Here is a 17,124-nt window from a genome sequence, read left to right as displayed (position 1 = left end):
TTTTCATTATGTGTTAAAATTGGAATCTTAGTTCAAATGGAACATTATGTATTATTATGTACAACTGTATACATCATTTAAATAAGCATCTAATGCCCAGGTGGCATGCACAATATCAAAATATAGAACTGTAAAATTAGGCTGTGTAGTTGACATGGAGATAAGACATCGGAGCGCAAAAATGTGATTTCTCCTGTCCAACAACAACCAGACCGTTATTTCCGGCTTGACGATCGAGTCTGTCCCAAAAATACCTCTCAATGCCAAGGGCCCTATAGGTCTGCACTACATGACGTCACCAAAGTGTGGACTCTGAGGAAGTCCACAAGTCCGGAGTGTGCCATTTAGGACAGGGCCAAAAAGTACCCGGATGACCTACTTCTTCCGGCGAGATTTCATGGACACTTTACTATCCCATGGGTCCGTGTATCTTCGGATAATTTGTTTTCTCGCTTTTGTTTTCTAAACGGAAAAACGAAAAAAAACGTTCATTTATCACATATTCAACCCTTTCCATGAACATAAATAAATGCATCGTTTTTTTATTGTTTTGTTTTGTTTTCATCACACTTTCTTCTAATCCGCCAAATGGAAACACATTAAAACCAAAATGTACAGCTTGAATATTCAATCCCTACATGGGTGGGAATGAAACGCCCCTTTCCGCTGATTGGTCAACAAAAGATCAAGCTGTGCTGTCAGTCATCAGTTCTTACTCAGCTCCGCACAACAGAATAATAGCCACCTGATACAGTTGAATGAATTATTACAGAGTTTATTGCAACTACATTTAATATATTTTGTTTTCAGATTTGTTATTGTGTTTTCTGGTTTGTTTTTCGGAATTATTGTTGTGTTGTCTAACTTGTTAATTTGTTTTTAGTCTTTCCATTGCATTTATAATTTGTTGTTTTGTTTTTGGATTTGTTATTTTGTTTTTCGGAATTGTGATTTGTTTTGCACTTCTCGGCCACCGTACACGCCACAGGAGAGGATTTGTGAATGGCAGTGAAGCGACATAACTGATACCGGTAGTAGGTCACGTGATAATGACAACATGGCGAATGTAGTACATCGTCCAGATTACATTCATACTACACACTCGCATACTATGTAGAATTTACTTTTTAGTGGTCATGAAGTAATTATTGATTTCGGATGCAACCATATAATGTCTCCTTTACTTGCCAAAAATGTCAAGCATATATGGCAAATAGATTTTAATTTTATTGGCTGAAGGGATGTCATATGATATTAGAAAAATTATTGTTTTGGTGTTGAACACTATTATTGTATTTTAAATGCAATTTTCTTCGCGTCATTTGATGTCCCATACAGGGTTAAAATCATTTTCTCAGCAGACTAACGTGTCCCTTTGATATAAAACAAGTGTTACTGCCACAAAATTAAACATCTCCTTGCACGATATTAATGTAACGTTAATCGGCATAACGTTAGCATCATAGACTGTGTGTAGTGTATGCACAGCACAAGTAACGTAAATAAAGCGCACGTGAAGTGGGCGGGAAAAAATAGATTCAGTGTTGATTAACGTTGAGCGGCAAAAAGGTAGGCCTACAGTAGAAGATGTCTAAACTTTTACAATTATTTATTTTAAAAGAGTAAAGCTAATTTTACGGGATACTGAGGTGAAACCGCTGCTAAAGACGGCAAAAATTCAGGTTTATTGAATTGGTTATCCGTACACAAGATGGTGTCTCAAAAACTAGCGTGCTCTCTACCTAGGTAATATTCTCGGGTGTCATAGGCGCGTTCCGAAAGCACAAAATGTTTGGTGCCTATCTAGTCAGCATTTTGGAAGACAATAAAAACATCTGAACGGTGCCTATTAAGGCTGTCTAGGTCGACAGCTTACTGTATGTTTTGAGACAAACTCAGAGCCTAATAAATAAACAAATCTAGCATTAGGCCTTTGTACTTTGACAACCAGTACTCAAGTACAACATGTGGGAATGTATTATGTTACTGTTTGATGAATGACTACATCATGTAACGTTATATATGTATGGCATAAACGCAAATAAGCTCAAATAAATTTCAACTCACGGTCTCCCATGACGACGTGTATTTTCTCAGACACGGCACACATCACGATGTTTTATTCCCAACTCTTCGTCTCTAAACGAGGCACACTAGCCAAGATCTGGCTTGCAGCCCACTGGGAGAAGAAAATAACCAAAGCACATGTGTTTGAATGTGACCTGGAGGCCACCATCAAGGAAATCCTATCCCCCCAGGCAAGATTCACCTAATCCAAATATTGACACTAAACCAGCTAACTAATAAACCTAGAATTAAGTGTAAAGCTAAAGTAGAAAAAGTAAAATAAGAATTTTGTGTGTGTGATCTAACTCTGTGATTCATTACCAGATTAAAATTGGTCTGCGAACGTCAGGTCACCTTCTTTTAGGAGTCGTCCGGATATACTCAAAGAAGACCAGATACCTTCTCACAGACTGCAGTGATGCGCTGGTCAAAATTAAAGTGGCTTTCCGGCCAGGTAAATGCAGCCTGTTGGATCTGTGAATGAGTAAACACTGCACTGGATGAGCACTGCAACTCTAATGATATTTCATTTTTGTCCATAGGACAGACAGACCTGCCCAATGATGCGATGGAGGCCACCTTAAAAACTATCACTCTACCGGAAGACTTCACTGACTTTGAAACTCAGCTACCTGATCTCAAGTATTGTGTTTATCTACAGCACTCGATCACAGCTCTTCAGATACATTTATTCTGATGTACAAGTGTTTTTATGACCTATTTGGCATTCTATGTCTCACCCAGGACTATTGATGTGGTAGACCACTTCTCTTTGAATCAATGCCGCACTGAAGATATTACTCTCAAAGAGAACTTTGGGAACCACTTTCTCACCATTGAGGGAATAGGTATCAACTCTGAATTATCAATAAAACAAAGTAGTTTTTACATAGTTTATGCAAAACCATTCATGTCTCTGTATTTATTCAGAAGGGGAGGAAATCCAGTCTTATCAAGGATTGTTTGATCAGAGTTTCAGTGTCCATGGCGACTGCTTTGGTGACGAGGAAATGGCTGTTGACCTCATCGGTGAGTTCATCACACTTAATATTCATGCTTTACATGCTAATGAGATGTCAGTAGATTAAAGAGTTTTTTTTTTTTTTAAAGGTAACACGAAATCAGAAATTACTTTTTTTTTGTAATGCAGCATGTTATTCAAATGAATTTTTTCGTACACAATATACTGTATAAGACGAGTTACCATTAATGTAATGGAGATTACTGCAATGATAGCAAATAATTAAATGTTTTAGAAAAAAATTGGGATATATTGAAATGCCTTTTTTGTTACATTACAAAAAAAGGGGATTCAAGTATGGTTTAAAGGTGAATTGTATAATTTCTTCACCACCAGAAGTGATTTTTGAGAAGTGGCTATTTTTATACTATTGACTATTGGCTATTTTCATTTTTAAACATGTTTGGGAAACGTGGCTATCTCATATTACCCTGGAAATCCAGAGTTCTCGCGAGAGCACAAGTTGAATTTGCTCAGCGAGTTTACTCTGGCGTCGAGCAATGATGCTCATTAAATATGCTCTTGTATCTGAGCTGCACCAATCACATCGGGTTATCTGACAGAGGTGAGCTAAACAGATGACGACAGCCCTGTGACGTCGAAGTCATTAGTAAACATTGCAAGATGGCTATGGATGAACACCAGTTGTTTGAAACGGCTTTGGCCGCTACAATGAACGAGTTAGACTTGGCTTTTTATCTAAAAGAAGAACAGAAGACGGCGCTCGAATCGTTCCTTTGCCAGAAGGGCGTTTTTTGCTGTTCAAGAGTATAATCTACCAGTTAGCTCTGCTGGTAGCTAAGCGTATGTTGTGATTGGTCGTAGTGTTATCCAATTGCGTGCAGTGAGATTTTCAAATGCAGGCTTGGTGCCGCCCCTCGAGCTGGCCGATTTTCATTAGTCGATGCCAGACCATTAATCTTTCAGATTTAGGTCTGGATTTCCAGGCTAATCTCATATGGCTCAGTGTGGGCATTATGTGTTGAGCATGGATTCGAGTCCCTTGCGTTTGTGTGCATTTGGGTACATTTGATTTTGTACAAACACATTTGCCTTTTTTTGTCTTTATTAAAAACCTTAATATAACCTCATCACCTTCCCACTTCTCTGAGTTCAATATTTGTTTCTTTCTCTTTGTTTGTGGTCTGTCAAGATTTTATAGCGAGTAATACTGAGGATGCTCTGATGCCGGATTTGTGTGAGGACACTCTTGAATTACCAGCTACACCTCCTCCAACTGCTGTCAGTGCAGGTAATGATGTTACTTTTTGTTTTAAGTATTTGCATTACATTATATGTTACCCTTTGAAAGAGATGAGCTAGCAGCCATGTTGTTGTTCATGGCTTATCTTAATATTTCATTCTTGTTAGCTGTTAGGAATAAGTAAATGTTCTTGGCATGGTGTCAGTGGATATATGCAATAAAAATATTTATTGGCTTGGTAAAAAGTCTTTACATTGCCAAAGTATTAATAAACTTAAAATACAGAAATACACATTCACCCAACCCCAGCTGCGCCTTGCATGGCTGACACCGCCGTCGGTGTATGAATGAGTGAGTGAATGGGTGAATGTGAGGCTATGTAAAGCGCTTTGGTGGCCATAGGTGGCCATAGGTCTGTGAAAGCGCTATATAAATGCAGTCCATTTACATTCACACACAATTTTTTTAAAAAAATGATAAAATAATGACACTGAGAAGGAAAAGGCAAAAAAAGTACACAATGATTTGTTTAGTCATCTAAGTGTATTATATGTCTTGCTGGCATCCTTATAAGGTCCTCTAATAAGATTGTAATAATTAGACATGTTTGATTTGCAGTCATGCATGTTGCTGTCATGGAGAATAAGTCTGACATAGCCAGTTTACAATGTGAAGTGAATATAAAAAAAATAAAATAATTTAAAATGAGCCTAAATTGTCATGCATTTAAATAAAAATATTTTTAAACACATTTAGGTGTATAGTATGTGCTTTACTTGTTGAAAGTGCCCCTATTATGATAACAGGTTTACATGCATCAAAGGTAAAAAAACTGTTTCATTTTCTCATAATATACATTTGCACATCACCACATTTTCAAAGATTCTCAAACGACTCGTCAGATGAATCAATCTCTCTAAATCCCTCCTTTCCGTGAGCTGCTCTGCTCTGATTGGCAGACAGATCAGTCTGTTGTGATTGGTCTACCACGTGTCGAAAACAAAATGGCCATTGCCATAACAATGCAGCTCTGCTTGTCGTAAGGCTTCCTACACCGTAAACTAAACACAGTAACGAACAATGACGTTGATATCAATCCGAACACGAGTCCGATGATGAAACACTGGAAGAACTAATTATTCAACCCAAACCTCCATCGCAAGGACGACTCGAGCAGGACGTTTCTCAGTGATACGCAACTCATTTTGAGGTACATTATGAGATGTTGCAACTGTAATAGTGGCCCACAGCTGATTAGCAGTAATAGCATTAGCAGTAATAATGTGAGTTAACCAGTTAGCAGGAGACCTACACAATATAAAACTCAAAACTAAGTATTTTAAACACCATCTTTCAAGAGCAAGCGGTTTGCGAATCCTGCATTGAACTCCAAGATTTGAGAAGTCGTCGTCAGTTAAATAAAGGGAACACGGCAAAAGTTTAGGATTATACTGCTGTGATATCGTGGTAAAGATGAATTTTAACCACTGATTCTTCACATGCTTCACAGCGTCTTCTTGCTTTCTTCACATGCTTGTCCTTGGGCAGTGAAAAAAAGCTGTCTTTACCTTCACATTGTAGAGCACAGCATCTTCTCGACATGATGCTGTCCAGTATCCACAGGAATCAGCTGCAGGTTTGAGGGCGTTCAAGTTTTCCCTGGTGTCTGCGCACGTAATAAGTGGGCAGGCAATATACTAATGTTCCGTCTAGATGTCACAACGAAACGGCTTATGACTCATTTGAAAAACGATTAATTTCATTGATTCAGTGAGTCGACTCTTACTTCTGAAAGAAAATAACTTTATATACGGTGCACTTTCAGATTTTAAACTTTGCAGGATGTTTTCATTCACTTAGAGCTGTGTTACACACTACATGAAAGGTCATTTTCAAAAATCCATAATATTAAATCTTTAATACCTGACCTGATTATAATATAATATCTGATTGGTTATTTGGGTAACCAACTGGGTACAGTAACAATCTTAACATTGATCAATCAAGCAATTTTCCTTCTGTTCCAACATTAACATTTACCACTGTGTCATTCTCTTAAAGAGCCGGAGTCTGTGAAACCAGGACTTTCCTGTTTAAAGGGTAGGAGCAGTCCAGCCTTGACTGAGACCACTTTCTTGGTAAATGCAGAGGAAGGTTTCGCTCTTGCACCTGTTGCTGTCACACGTGAGTGTTAACTCCTCTGGAGAATATTATGAGCAGTAGTATTTACCTTCGCTTCAAATTGGTTGACCTTGTTCACTTTTGAACTGTTAAAGTGATAGTTCAAACAAAATAATTTACTCAACCTCATGTCCTTCCTGATCTATATGACTTGCTTTCTTTTGTGGAACATAAAGGAAGATATTTTGTGTCCACACAGTGGAAGTCAATGGTCACCAAAACTGTTTGGTTACCAACATTATTTAGAAATATCTTTTTTTGTGTGTTCTGCAGAAGACTGAAAGTCACACAGGTTTGAAATGGCACAGGAGTGAGTAAATGATTTTCATTTTTGGGTGAAAAATCCCTTTATTGGGGTTTTAACTGATCTCATGAAGCCACTTGAGGGTGCTGTTGACAACCAAGAATAAAAATATCCATTGTAAGTTTTGTAGGCCAGATCTGCAGCAGTGTGTACACAGTGCACAACATGTAGATTTTCTGTGTTCAAGGAATATCATGGTGACCTGCTATGTTTGCCAAAAGGTGTAGTATGCAACCAGAGTAATATAAACCACAATTTTGCATAATATTAGATAAAAAATACTAAATTTGTGATGGCAACTAAAAACCACTCACTGCTTTAAGCATGTAACTTAGTGAGTTTTAAATGTTTCCACTGGCTAATTTTAGCATTATATAGTACATACTGCTCAATAATGAGTACGCTAGTATTCCATTCTGAATCTAGGCATGGTCACAAATTTGCTAATAATTGTAATTCACATTAGACTAATGGAAAGTTCAAACATGTGTTCAGCATCTCCAACAAGGAAAAGAATGACGAGGAAGAGGAAGCTGGTCATTGACCGGTCAAAGGAACTAACTGACGATGCCATTAGAGTTCAACTGGCTGACTCCTCTGACCTTTTAACCCCGTTGGAGATAGCCCCGCCCACTCGGCAGCTCATGGAGTGGAGGGCGAATGGAGGGGTGAAGCAGCTCTTCTCGAGTTTTTGCCTTCCAGTCTTACACCCTGACTTAAAGCAGGTATTGTACACCCATTCAGAAATGGCAGCAAAGCTCAGCTGAAGTGAACAGCTGTCATTATACTCTCAGTGTAGCATTAAGCCAGTGCATTATAGGAAAGCTTCCTCTCCCTCTATTTCTTCTAGCTGTTCCCTTGTGACACATCACCTAGGAGACAGGGCTTGAAGGGAGGAGCGAGACAGCAGGCTGATCCCGAGGAGATGAGAGAGCAAACTAGAGAGGGTAGGAAATCACATTGCTTCAGACAGAAACAGAGTTGATGAGTTTGACTTAGTTTGCCAATAAATTAAAATGGTCATAATTTACTCACCCTCATGCCCTTCCAAAGCATGACTTTCTTTCTTCTGTGAAACATAAAAGAAGATATTTTGAAGAATGTTCACAGTTTTTGTGACCATCGACTTCCATTGACTAGACAAGGGAAAAAAAACACTTAAGTCTTACAGGTTTGGAATGACATGAAGGTGGGTAAATGATCACAATATTTTCATTTTTGGGCAAACTATCCCTTTAACAGCTAATGCCATTGCTGTGTCATGGTAGCAGAAAGTCTCTAAGTCAAATTGACTTGAATATTGAAATTAATTTTATTCCAAGTCTTCAGAAGTCATATGACTGCATTCTAGCACTGCCTTCTCAAAGCCTTTCTTGTGTGTTGCGAACACACAAGGAGAGCAAGATATTCAGGGAATAATGACTTGTATTGTAAGTGTGCACATTGTGCAAAATATTGTTGTGCTCCATGGAAGAAAGTACGTTTAGAATGGCATGAAGGTGAAATCTCAGCTAATCCTTATTACTGTGTGTATACCTGTAGCGGTCTGGGACAAGACTGCTGAGCCGGTGCTGGAAGACTGGAGTTTGCTGCAAGAGTCTGTTGGACAGGATCAAGCAGATAATGCAAACACTACTGTAGAAACTTCTGTCGTTCATCCAGAACCTCGTCCTTCCTGGAACACCACCAGTGTAAGAACTACACACTTGATGTGCACTGACTTCAAGAAGTCAAATTTCAAGAAGTCACAGACCCTGTTTATTTTTTTTATTCAAGTTCTTGGTCTTATTTTGAATGATTAATTGATGCAAGTTCATAATCTTTCATCATAATAGAGCTCCACCTCTGAAAACAACTTTTGACCATTCTTTCACCCTTTTGGTCACAGGAGGAGAGTAGGTTGGAGGTGTCGTATCCAGAGCCTGTCTCTGAGATCTCCATGTTTGGTCATTCATCTGTAGAGACGAGGGAAACCCCACTGGTGACACGGACACAGGTAGTGCTAAACACTCAACCACACCCAAAACACATTTGGTCTCTTCTACACGACCACGTGTACTGATTATTAACTTTTTCCCGAATTTTTTGTCATTGATGTCACAACGCTAGATTTTTTCCCCCCAATTTTAGCCATTAATTATAATCATTCAACATTACAGTATAAATGAAAGCTGTCAATTTTAACATTTATTAGGCTTTAAAAAAATAACATCTTTTAAATTAGGTTAACTTAAAACAATTTTCACATAAACCCATTATAATACATGTCACATATACCTGTGCCCTTTAATATATCAGGGCATTTTTTTGTATTGGCCCAGTCAGACCGGTCAGTCCCATGGTCATTAGGCAGCGACCCAATTTTCTTTAGAAATTTGACCAAATATATATAATAAATTTGCTTTTAAAAACCAAGTAAATATATTTTTAAAAATGTTTTTCCAATTCTCTTCTCACCATCTTTCTCCTTTCTCTTTCTCCTCACACCAGTATCTATTTTTTATTTATACAGTTTAGTGTTACAGGGACAGAGCACATTAATAAACATTTATGTCAATGTGCCAGTTTAGCCACCTTGGCTAATTTTCAACTGTAGTCCCTGGGCAGGTGTAATGTCAGATAAAATACATTAAAACAAATCAACAATACTTATAGTAGACCACATTTCATAAGAATACATAAAGTACATTAAAACAAGGACAGTAAAACATAAAACAAGGCAAATCACGCTTCAGGTGAATTGAAATAGCTACAAAGTATGGGCATCTTCCCTGCTACACACAGCAATCAAAACTTGTCCCGTGCCGTACTCCGTTGCGCAGTGTCCTGTGAATGCAGACCTCTACTTACAGCCTTTCCTGTGAAAAATTAACCAATGAGAATCTGAGAGGTTGATCCAATGCTTTTGTTACATCTGAATTTGCTGTATTTGCACTTAATTTCAGATCGCTTAGGTTCTTTTAAAACCGAAAAAACTTTTAATAACCTTTAAAACCGATCATAAAAATGATCTGAGCGATCCTTTATGGCTCTTATTATGTTACTCAGTGCAGCTGAGATGGTTTATTCCAGGACACTATTATATTATAGTAATAAAATGCAAGCATTTCCATTTTTGTAACTCTATCCTCCCGGCGAGCGATTACAATTTTACTGTGGTTGTTGTTGTTCAAATGTTGTAACTTCATATATTTCATAGAACGTATCTAGGAATGGCAATAAAAATATATATTTTTAAAGAAAATAATACTTTTATTCAGCAAGGATGCATTAAATCAAAAAAACACGGTAAAGACTTTTACAATGTTTCTAAAGATTTCTATTTCAAATACATGCTGTTCTTTTGAACTTTCTACTTATCAAAGAATCCTGAAAAAAAGTGTGGTTTCCACAGAAATATTAAGCAGCACAACTGTTTTTAGCACTGATAATAACATTTCAAATGTTTCTTGAGCACCAAATCAGCATATTAGAAGGATTTCTGAAGGATCACGTGACACTGAAGACTGGAGTAATGCAATATTTCAAAATATTACAGTTTTTACTGTATTTTTGATTAAATTAAAGCAGCCATTAGAGATTGTTTTCCCCATAAAATGATGTATATCTTGAATGTAATATAACAATTTTTATATCATCAGTAATGTTATTGAAAAAACACATGAAAGGATAACACTTTTACAGTAGAGAGTTGCTGTGTTCATAGGGGTGCGTGTGTGTGGTGACTGCAGAACTTTTGACCTCTTACTTTTTGTCTGCAGTCAGCTCTGAACAGCCAGGATGTGGAGGATAAGAGACTGACCAGTCGAGCACATGACCTCCTCCAGGCCCTCAAAGTAAGAAACAATCAAAAGCTGTAGATGAGGATTTTGGAGTGAAGAATTAAGAGAATGAGAAATTAAATGTATGTGTGCTGATGAGAACAGTAGGTTTAAGGGCATAAACTCAATCACACACACTGCCATTAATATGACACTCTGTTCACAGTAGAAACGCCAGGCCGTGTTGAAGCACTTCTGTCATATATGAAATATGTTCTGAATAGGACAATACAAAACAAATAAAGTGGTGTCAGTCCATCAGACACTCTCTACACTCAAACACATATTCACGATAAGGGAAGGTATAAGAAATCCAACCGAGTCGAGCAGGTAACTGTGTAACGAGCCAGCCGCCCGCTAACTTGAGCTAGCCGCGGGTCCAATAATCCTAGGTCCTGGGGGAAAGAGCAGCCGGGTATGACGAAGAAGCCTGTGAGCAAAGCGTAACATGAAAAGAGTTTAATTAATTAATAATTCGATACATTTATATAGCGCTTTTCTAGGTACTCAAAGCGCTTTACATGAAAGGGGGAATCTCCTCAACCACCACCAATGTGCAGCATCCACCTGGATGATGCCACGGCAGCTATATTGCACCAGAACGCCCACCACACACCAGCTTACTGGTGGAGAGGAGACAGTAGCTACGTTTACATGGACACCTTTTGGTTCAATCGGAATGAAATCAATACGATTGATGAATCCGAACACAGTGTTTACATGAACGATAAATAAAGTAATCGGGTTGATGTGCGTGTTTATATGTCACAAGTTTCAAATCGGAATAGATTTTTTGACATGCGCACACTGCACGAATATACAGAGTTTCCCGCTGTTCGCGCATTACTTTCTCCTCTATTGGTTCTTTATTATTGGCAGACGTAATAATAATCCGTCTCTGGTCATGATTTGGAGACAATGAGCACATTAACCGCTTTGCCGTGCTGCTTATATATTTATCACACAGTAAAAATGCCCATCCCCGCGGCCAAACCAGTCATCTGTGGATGAGAATCCAAAACAAGGACTGGTGGGACGTTGTCCTGCTTCACTTCACAGACACTGAGTGAAATTAGAATTTTAGAATAACGGGACACTTATTTATATGACACTTTATTCAACAGGAAGAACAGCTCGTTCCGCGCGTCATACGTCATTACGCTATTTATCATCATTGCACATGCGCAGTCCTTTCAGTTTCGGTTTTCAATCCGATCAAGTGTTTACATGTTCTCTCGATCGGATTACAAAAGGAATAAACCACCCCTTTCAATCCGATCGAAATTTCATTCGGATAGAGCTCAATCGGATCGATTAAGGTGTTTACATGAAGGTTTTTTAGTTTGATTGAGCCGTCAATCTGATTATACAGTGAGGAAAATAAGTATTTGAACACCCTGCTATTTTGCAAGTTCTCCCACTTAGAAAACATGGAGGGGTCTGAAATTGTCATCGTAGGTGCATGTCCACTGTGAGAGACATAATCTAAAAAAAAAAATCCAGAAATCACAATGTATGATTTTTTAACTATTTATTTGTATGATACAGCTGCAAATAAGTATTTGAACACCTGAGAAAATCAATGTTAATATTTGGTAGAGTAGCCTTTGTTTGCAATTACAGAGGTCAAACGTTGTTTTTCACCAGGTTTGCACACACTGCAGGAGGGATTTTGGCCCACTCCTCCACACAGATCTTCTCTAGATCAGTCAGGTTTCTGGGCTGTCGCTGAGAAACACGGAGTCTGAGCTCCCTCCAAAGATTCTCTATTGGGTTTAGGTCTGGAGACTGGCTAGGCCACGCCAGAACCTTGATATGCTTCTTACAGAGCCACTCCTTGGTTATCCTGGCTGTGTGCTTCGGGTCATTGTCATGTTGGAAGACCCAGCCTCGACCCATCTTCAATGCTCTAACTGAGGGAAGGAGGTTGTTCCCCAAAATCTCGCAATACATGGCCCCGGTCATCCTCTCCTTAATACAGTGCAGTCGCCCTGTCCCATGTGCAGAAAAACACCCCCAAAGCATGATGCTACCACCCCCATGCTTCACAGTAGGGATGGTGTTCTTGGGATGGTACTCATCATTCTTCTTCCTCCAAACACGTTTAGTGGAATTATGACCGAAAAGTTCTATTTTGGTCTCATCTGACCACATGACTTTCTCCCATGACTCCTCTGGATCATCCAAATGGTCATTGGCAAACTTAAGACGGGCCTTGACATGTGCTGGTTTAAGCAGGGGAACCTTCCGTGCCATGCATGATTTCAAACCATGACGTCTTAGTGTATTACCAACAGTAACCTTGGAAACGGTGGTCCCAGCTCTTTTCAGGTCATTGACCAGCTCCTCCCGTGTAGTTCTGGGCTGATTTCTCACCTTTCTTAGGATCATTGAGACCCCACGAGGTGAGATCTTGCATGGAGCCCCAGTCCGAGGGAGATTGATAGTCATGTTTAGCTTCTTCCATTTTCTAATGATTGCTCCAACAGTGGACCTTTTTTCACCAAGCTGCTTGGCAATTTCCCCGTAGCCCTTTCCAGCCTTGTGGAGGTGTACAATTTTGTCTCTAGTGTCTTTGGACAGCTCTTTGGTCTTGGCCGTGTTAGTAGTTGGATTCTTACTGATTGTATGGGGTGGACAGGTGTCTTTATGCAGCTAACGACCTCAAACAGGTGCATCTAATTTAGGATAATAAATGGAGTGGAGGTGGACATTTTAAAGGCAGACTAACAGGTCTTTGAGGGTCAGAATTCTAGCTGATATACAGGTGTTCAAATACTTATTTGCAGCTGTATCATACAAATAAATAGTTAAAAAATCATACATTGTGATTTCTGGATTTTTTTATTTAGATTATGTCTCTCACAGTGGACATGCACCTACGATGACAATTTCAGACCCCTCCATGATTTCTAAGTGGGAGAACTTGCAAAATAGCAGGGTGTTCAAATACTTATTTTCCTCACTGTAAGTGTCCATGTAAACGCAGCTACTGATGAAGCCAATCAGTATATGGGGATGAGTTTAAGCAAAGCAGCAGATGTTCAGCACCTTTGTAGCCAACTGGCGGCCGCACCCCCGGTTAAATAGCACTCCCTAAAATACACAGGAGGTCTATTTACAAATGTATCCCACGTTAATCATTCAACTATTACTCAGTATAGCAACATACCTATGATTAACAGCGTTGAGTTACAGGCCCCAAGCTCTGATTGCTGATAGCAGGGCACACACTCAGCTGGTAAGAGGGCTGCTGCAGCACTGGGGATTCTACAGCACAACAGTTTAAAATAATTTACATAATATATATGAATGTATATAGAGCGTGATAAAAAGGTGACCTTGAAATTGTGGCGTTAAAGGTGACGCGAGCTGAGGAAAAATTTGGGTGCACCCAAATTTTGTGCTGGTGCACCTAAATAAAAAAGTTAGGCGCACCAGTGCAACCAAGGCAAAAAGTTAGTCTGGAGCCCTGTCTGAAGTCCCACATGAAGTCCTTGAATTTGAGGGTATTGGACCTGCAAAGTCCTTGAAAGGTCCTTGAATTTGAAGTTAACCAAGGTGTGGGAACCCTGTATGAAATATTCTGTGTAGGATTGTGTAGTTTATATGACTTAAAGATCTTGTGTAGTCCAAGAGACATGGTGATTAATTTCACAGTATGTAGTCTCAAGATGACACATCCACAGACCACTGTTCACTGACTGTCGGATGTATGTAACACAAACATGGCAGGGTTTGTCTGAAAGCACTAGTTCCAGCAGCTTGTGGGTGTTACCAGCTAGCCTATAAAGTCGTTAGATCAAGATACTTGGTTGATACAGTGACATCTGTGGTGGAAGAACATCCAATCACTGGATTTGTAGAATTGTATATTATGTTATGTTTTGTTCCCTAAAAACATTTGGGGTTTTTTTATATTTAAGTAGATGGTTTTTTATGGGGTTTTTTCTCTCTAAGTGGATGTTGGGAACTATATCAATGGTATGCTGCTTTAGTGCTCTCTTTTAGGATTGTACATTGAAAATATAATAATAATATTTATTTAATCATAATTTAGCATTTTTTGGACTTGAATATTTCTAGTGTATTGAATACCATTAGGTTTAAATCTCTGTATAAAAAAGATTTAAGGTAGTTGATGTTTGGAAAACTGGACACCTTTTGGGTTGTGCAAGTTAAACATCATTTGTTTATGGGGTTAGAATTGTTGCATTATTCCAAATAAATAGATTGAGATTCACAAACAAATAAAGAGTTTCACAAAAATGATAAAATTCACAAATAAATAAAATGAGATTTGCAAATAATAATTTTTGGCTTTTGAAACACTTCTAGCATCAACATGCAGACAAATCCACAAATAAGTGAACTCCACCCACCGTTTACTCAAACCAATCAGATAACGGCCACATTGAGCTGACCAATCGTAGCATGTTCTCGCTACAACCAATCATGGTAGGGCTTTACACATCAGCTCAATGTGGCCGTTAATGCACGGAAAGCGGTTCACAAATAAATGCCAGGCAGAGTTGTGTTTGTGACATAAAACACATTTGTAAAAAAAAAATTATTTGCAAATCTCATTTTATTTATTTGTGAATTTGATCATTTTTTGTGAAACTCTTTACATTTATTTGTGGATCTTAATCTATTTATTTGGAATAATGCAACAATTCTAACCCCATATTTGATTGCTCTCAAAAAAAAAAAAAAAAAAAAAATCTTGAAAGATTCCTTTCAAAAAGGCTGACCCTTCTGAAAGACACTATATAATTTGGATACTTGATAATGTGTATATAGTGGATATATGCATGTAAGGGTGGAATTCCTGCAGTGCTTCAAGCTGCAAGAACTGCCGAATGACTAAAGAAACGTCGTTGGTATAAGTGGCAGTGGGTGGTATAGACAAGAAATGTGCAGTTTTCTACCATCTTGCCAATAACGTTTCTTTAGTCATTCGGCAGTTCTTGCAGCTTGAACCACTGCAAGAATTCCACCCTTACATGCATGTTTTAGGTTTGAACTTGCACTAACTTCTCCTTTCTCTTCAGAGACAAGACTCTTCTCTCAATGCCGTGTACAGTCTTCACGCTTTATGTGAGAGCAGCAGTCGTTCATACGTGGCAGCCATGTTTTTCTGCTTGCTGGTGTTAAAGAAACAACAACTTCTCGACCTGCACCAGAGCGCCCCCTACAGTGACATCATCGCCACACCTGGGCCTCTCTTTCACTCCCCCTAGAACAGATAGCCATGAAGCAACAGAGGGGGAAACATGAGGCTTTGACTCGTTAAAGGGCTTTGTTTTTGTGTCATTCATGTTCTTGGATGGAAACAAATTTGATGAATTTCTGTTTTTTAAAAATGTATACAGTGTGTTATGAATCCCTGTGCTAAAAACAATGAAATGCATCTGCATAGTGTTATACTGTTTGTAATATATAATATATTGTTCTCAGATCTATATGAGCTGGCTAAATCGTACCGTAAAGCAGCACGGTGAATTGTCTGCATCAAATGATCATTAATTTGATTGTTTCAGTTTAACCGATTTAATGATCTGAGTAAATTGACCAATATTTGTTCATTATTGAAAAGTGAGTTGCAATGGCTTGAAAGTCGAGCATGAATAGTTATTAGTCTTTTCTTCCTACAGTTTAATGTAGCAATAGTTATGTTTTAAAAACAGTTCTGCTCTGTGTTGGTTATTTTCTTTTCACCGAATCCTTATAAACCATTAAATGTATAAATCAAATAAATATTGCAAAACTAAAAGGAAAAACAAAATCCTTTACGCTTTCTCATGTTGTTACAAACTATGACAAAGGAGAAGTTTAGCAGATTGCTCTTTTAAATTGGCAGTGAATGGGGACTGATGCTATATTGAGTGCTGAGAAAAATAGCATCATATAAAAGTAGATACGACTCTAATCTTATCTGTCTCTGCAGCTCCCTTAGCATTACTGGATAGTAGTGCTCACTGCATGCGCACTTAACCCTATAAAGCCTACTGTATCATATTTAATAAATTAATTTAAGGCCTCTAAATTATCAACATGATCAAAACTTTGCTGAAAATCTGATGTACACAATCTACTACATGCCTTCAAGTAAAAGGCCTTTTACAATTATACTAACAACGTCCCACTTTAGGTCGTGGTTCATGTGTCTTTTTGCTGTGGAATCTTACTGATTTTTATAAAGCAAATGTAGGAATATCTTTTATATTGTTAGTAATATTCAAAGATGAACATTTACTGGACTGAAGCAACTTTGGTACTTGATTATCCATACGTTATTTATTTTTTACATACATTAGTCTTTTGAGGAACGTTTATTTGTTCATTTCTCAATAATCATTGTATCGCATTGCATAATATGTTTTGCCCCCTACAATAAAAAAACAAACAAATATAATCTTAACACATTTTAATGGAAGATATACTGTAGTGACAACTATTTATATGCACTTATAATAATTTTATATATAATATAATTTTACATGCATTTATAACTGATATTTAT

At 38.1% G+C, this 17,124-nt stretch overlaps 1 protein-coding gene across 1 annotated transcript; it reads left to right on the top strand.

The window, feature by feature from the left end:
* Window positions 1–2,088: 2,088 nt before the first annotated feature.
* On the top strand, window positions 2,089–16,364 carry rad21l1 (RAD21 cohesin complex component like 1). Its single transcript, XM_084087589.1, has 13 exons — window positions 2,089–2,258; window positions 2,392–2,521; window positions 2,610–2,709; window positions 2,812–2,915; window positions 2,998–3,096; window positions 4,242–4,340; window positions 6,354–6,476; window positions 7,273–7,502; window positions 7,628–7,724; window positions 8,320–8,468; window positions 8,666–8,773; window positions 10,539–10,613; window positions 15,653–16,364. Exons 1-13 carry the CDS (start codon window positions 2,115–2,117, stop codon window positions 15,839–15,841), a joined length of 1,647 nt encoding a protein of 548 aa, XP_083943715.1. The 5' UTR covers window positions 2,089–2,114; the 3' UTR covers window positions 15,842–16,364.
* Window positions 16,365–17,124: the final 760 nt, after the last annotated feature.

This window comes from Abramis brama (assembly GCF_963993115.1).
Source record: "Abramis brama genome assembly, chromosome: 16".
NCBI lineage: Eukaryota > Metazoa > Chordata > Actinopteri > Cypriniformes > Leuciscidae > Abramis > Abramis brama.
The sequence above is the reverse complement of the archived record's forward strand: the minus strand, read 5'-3'. Positions and strand labels throughout refer to the sequence as shown.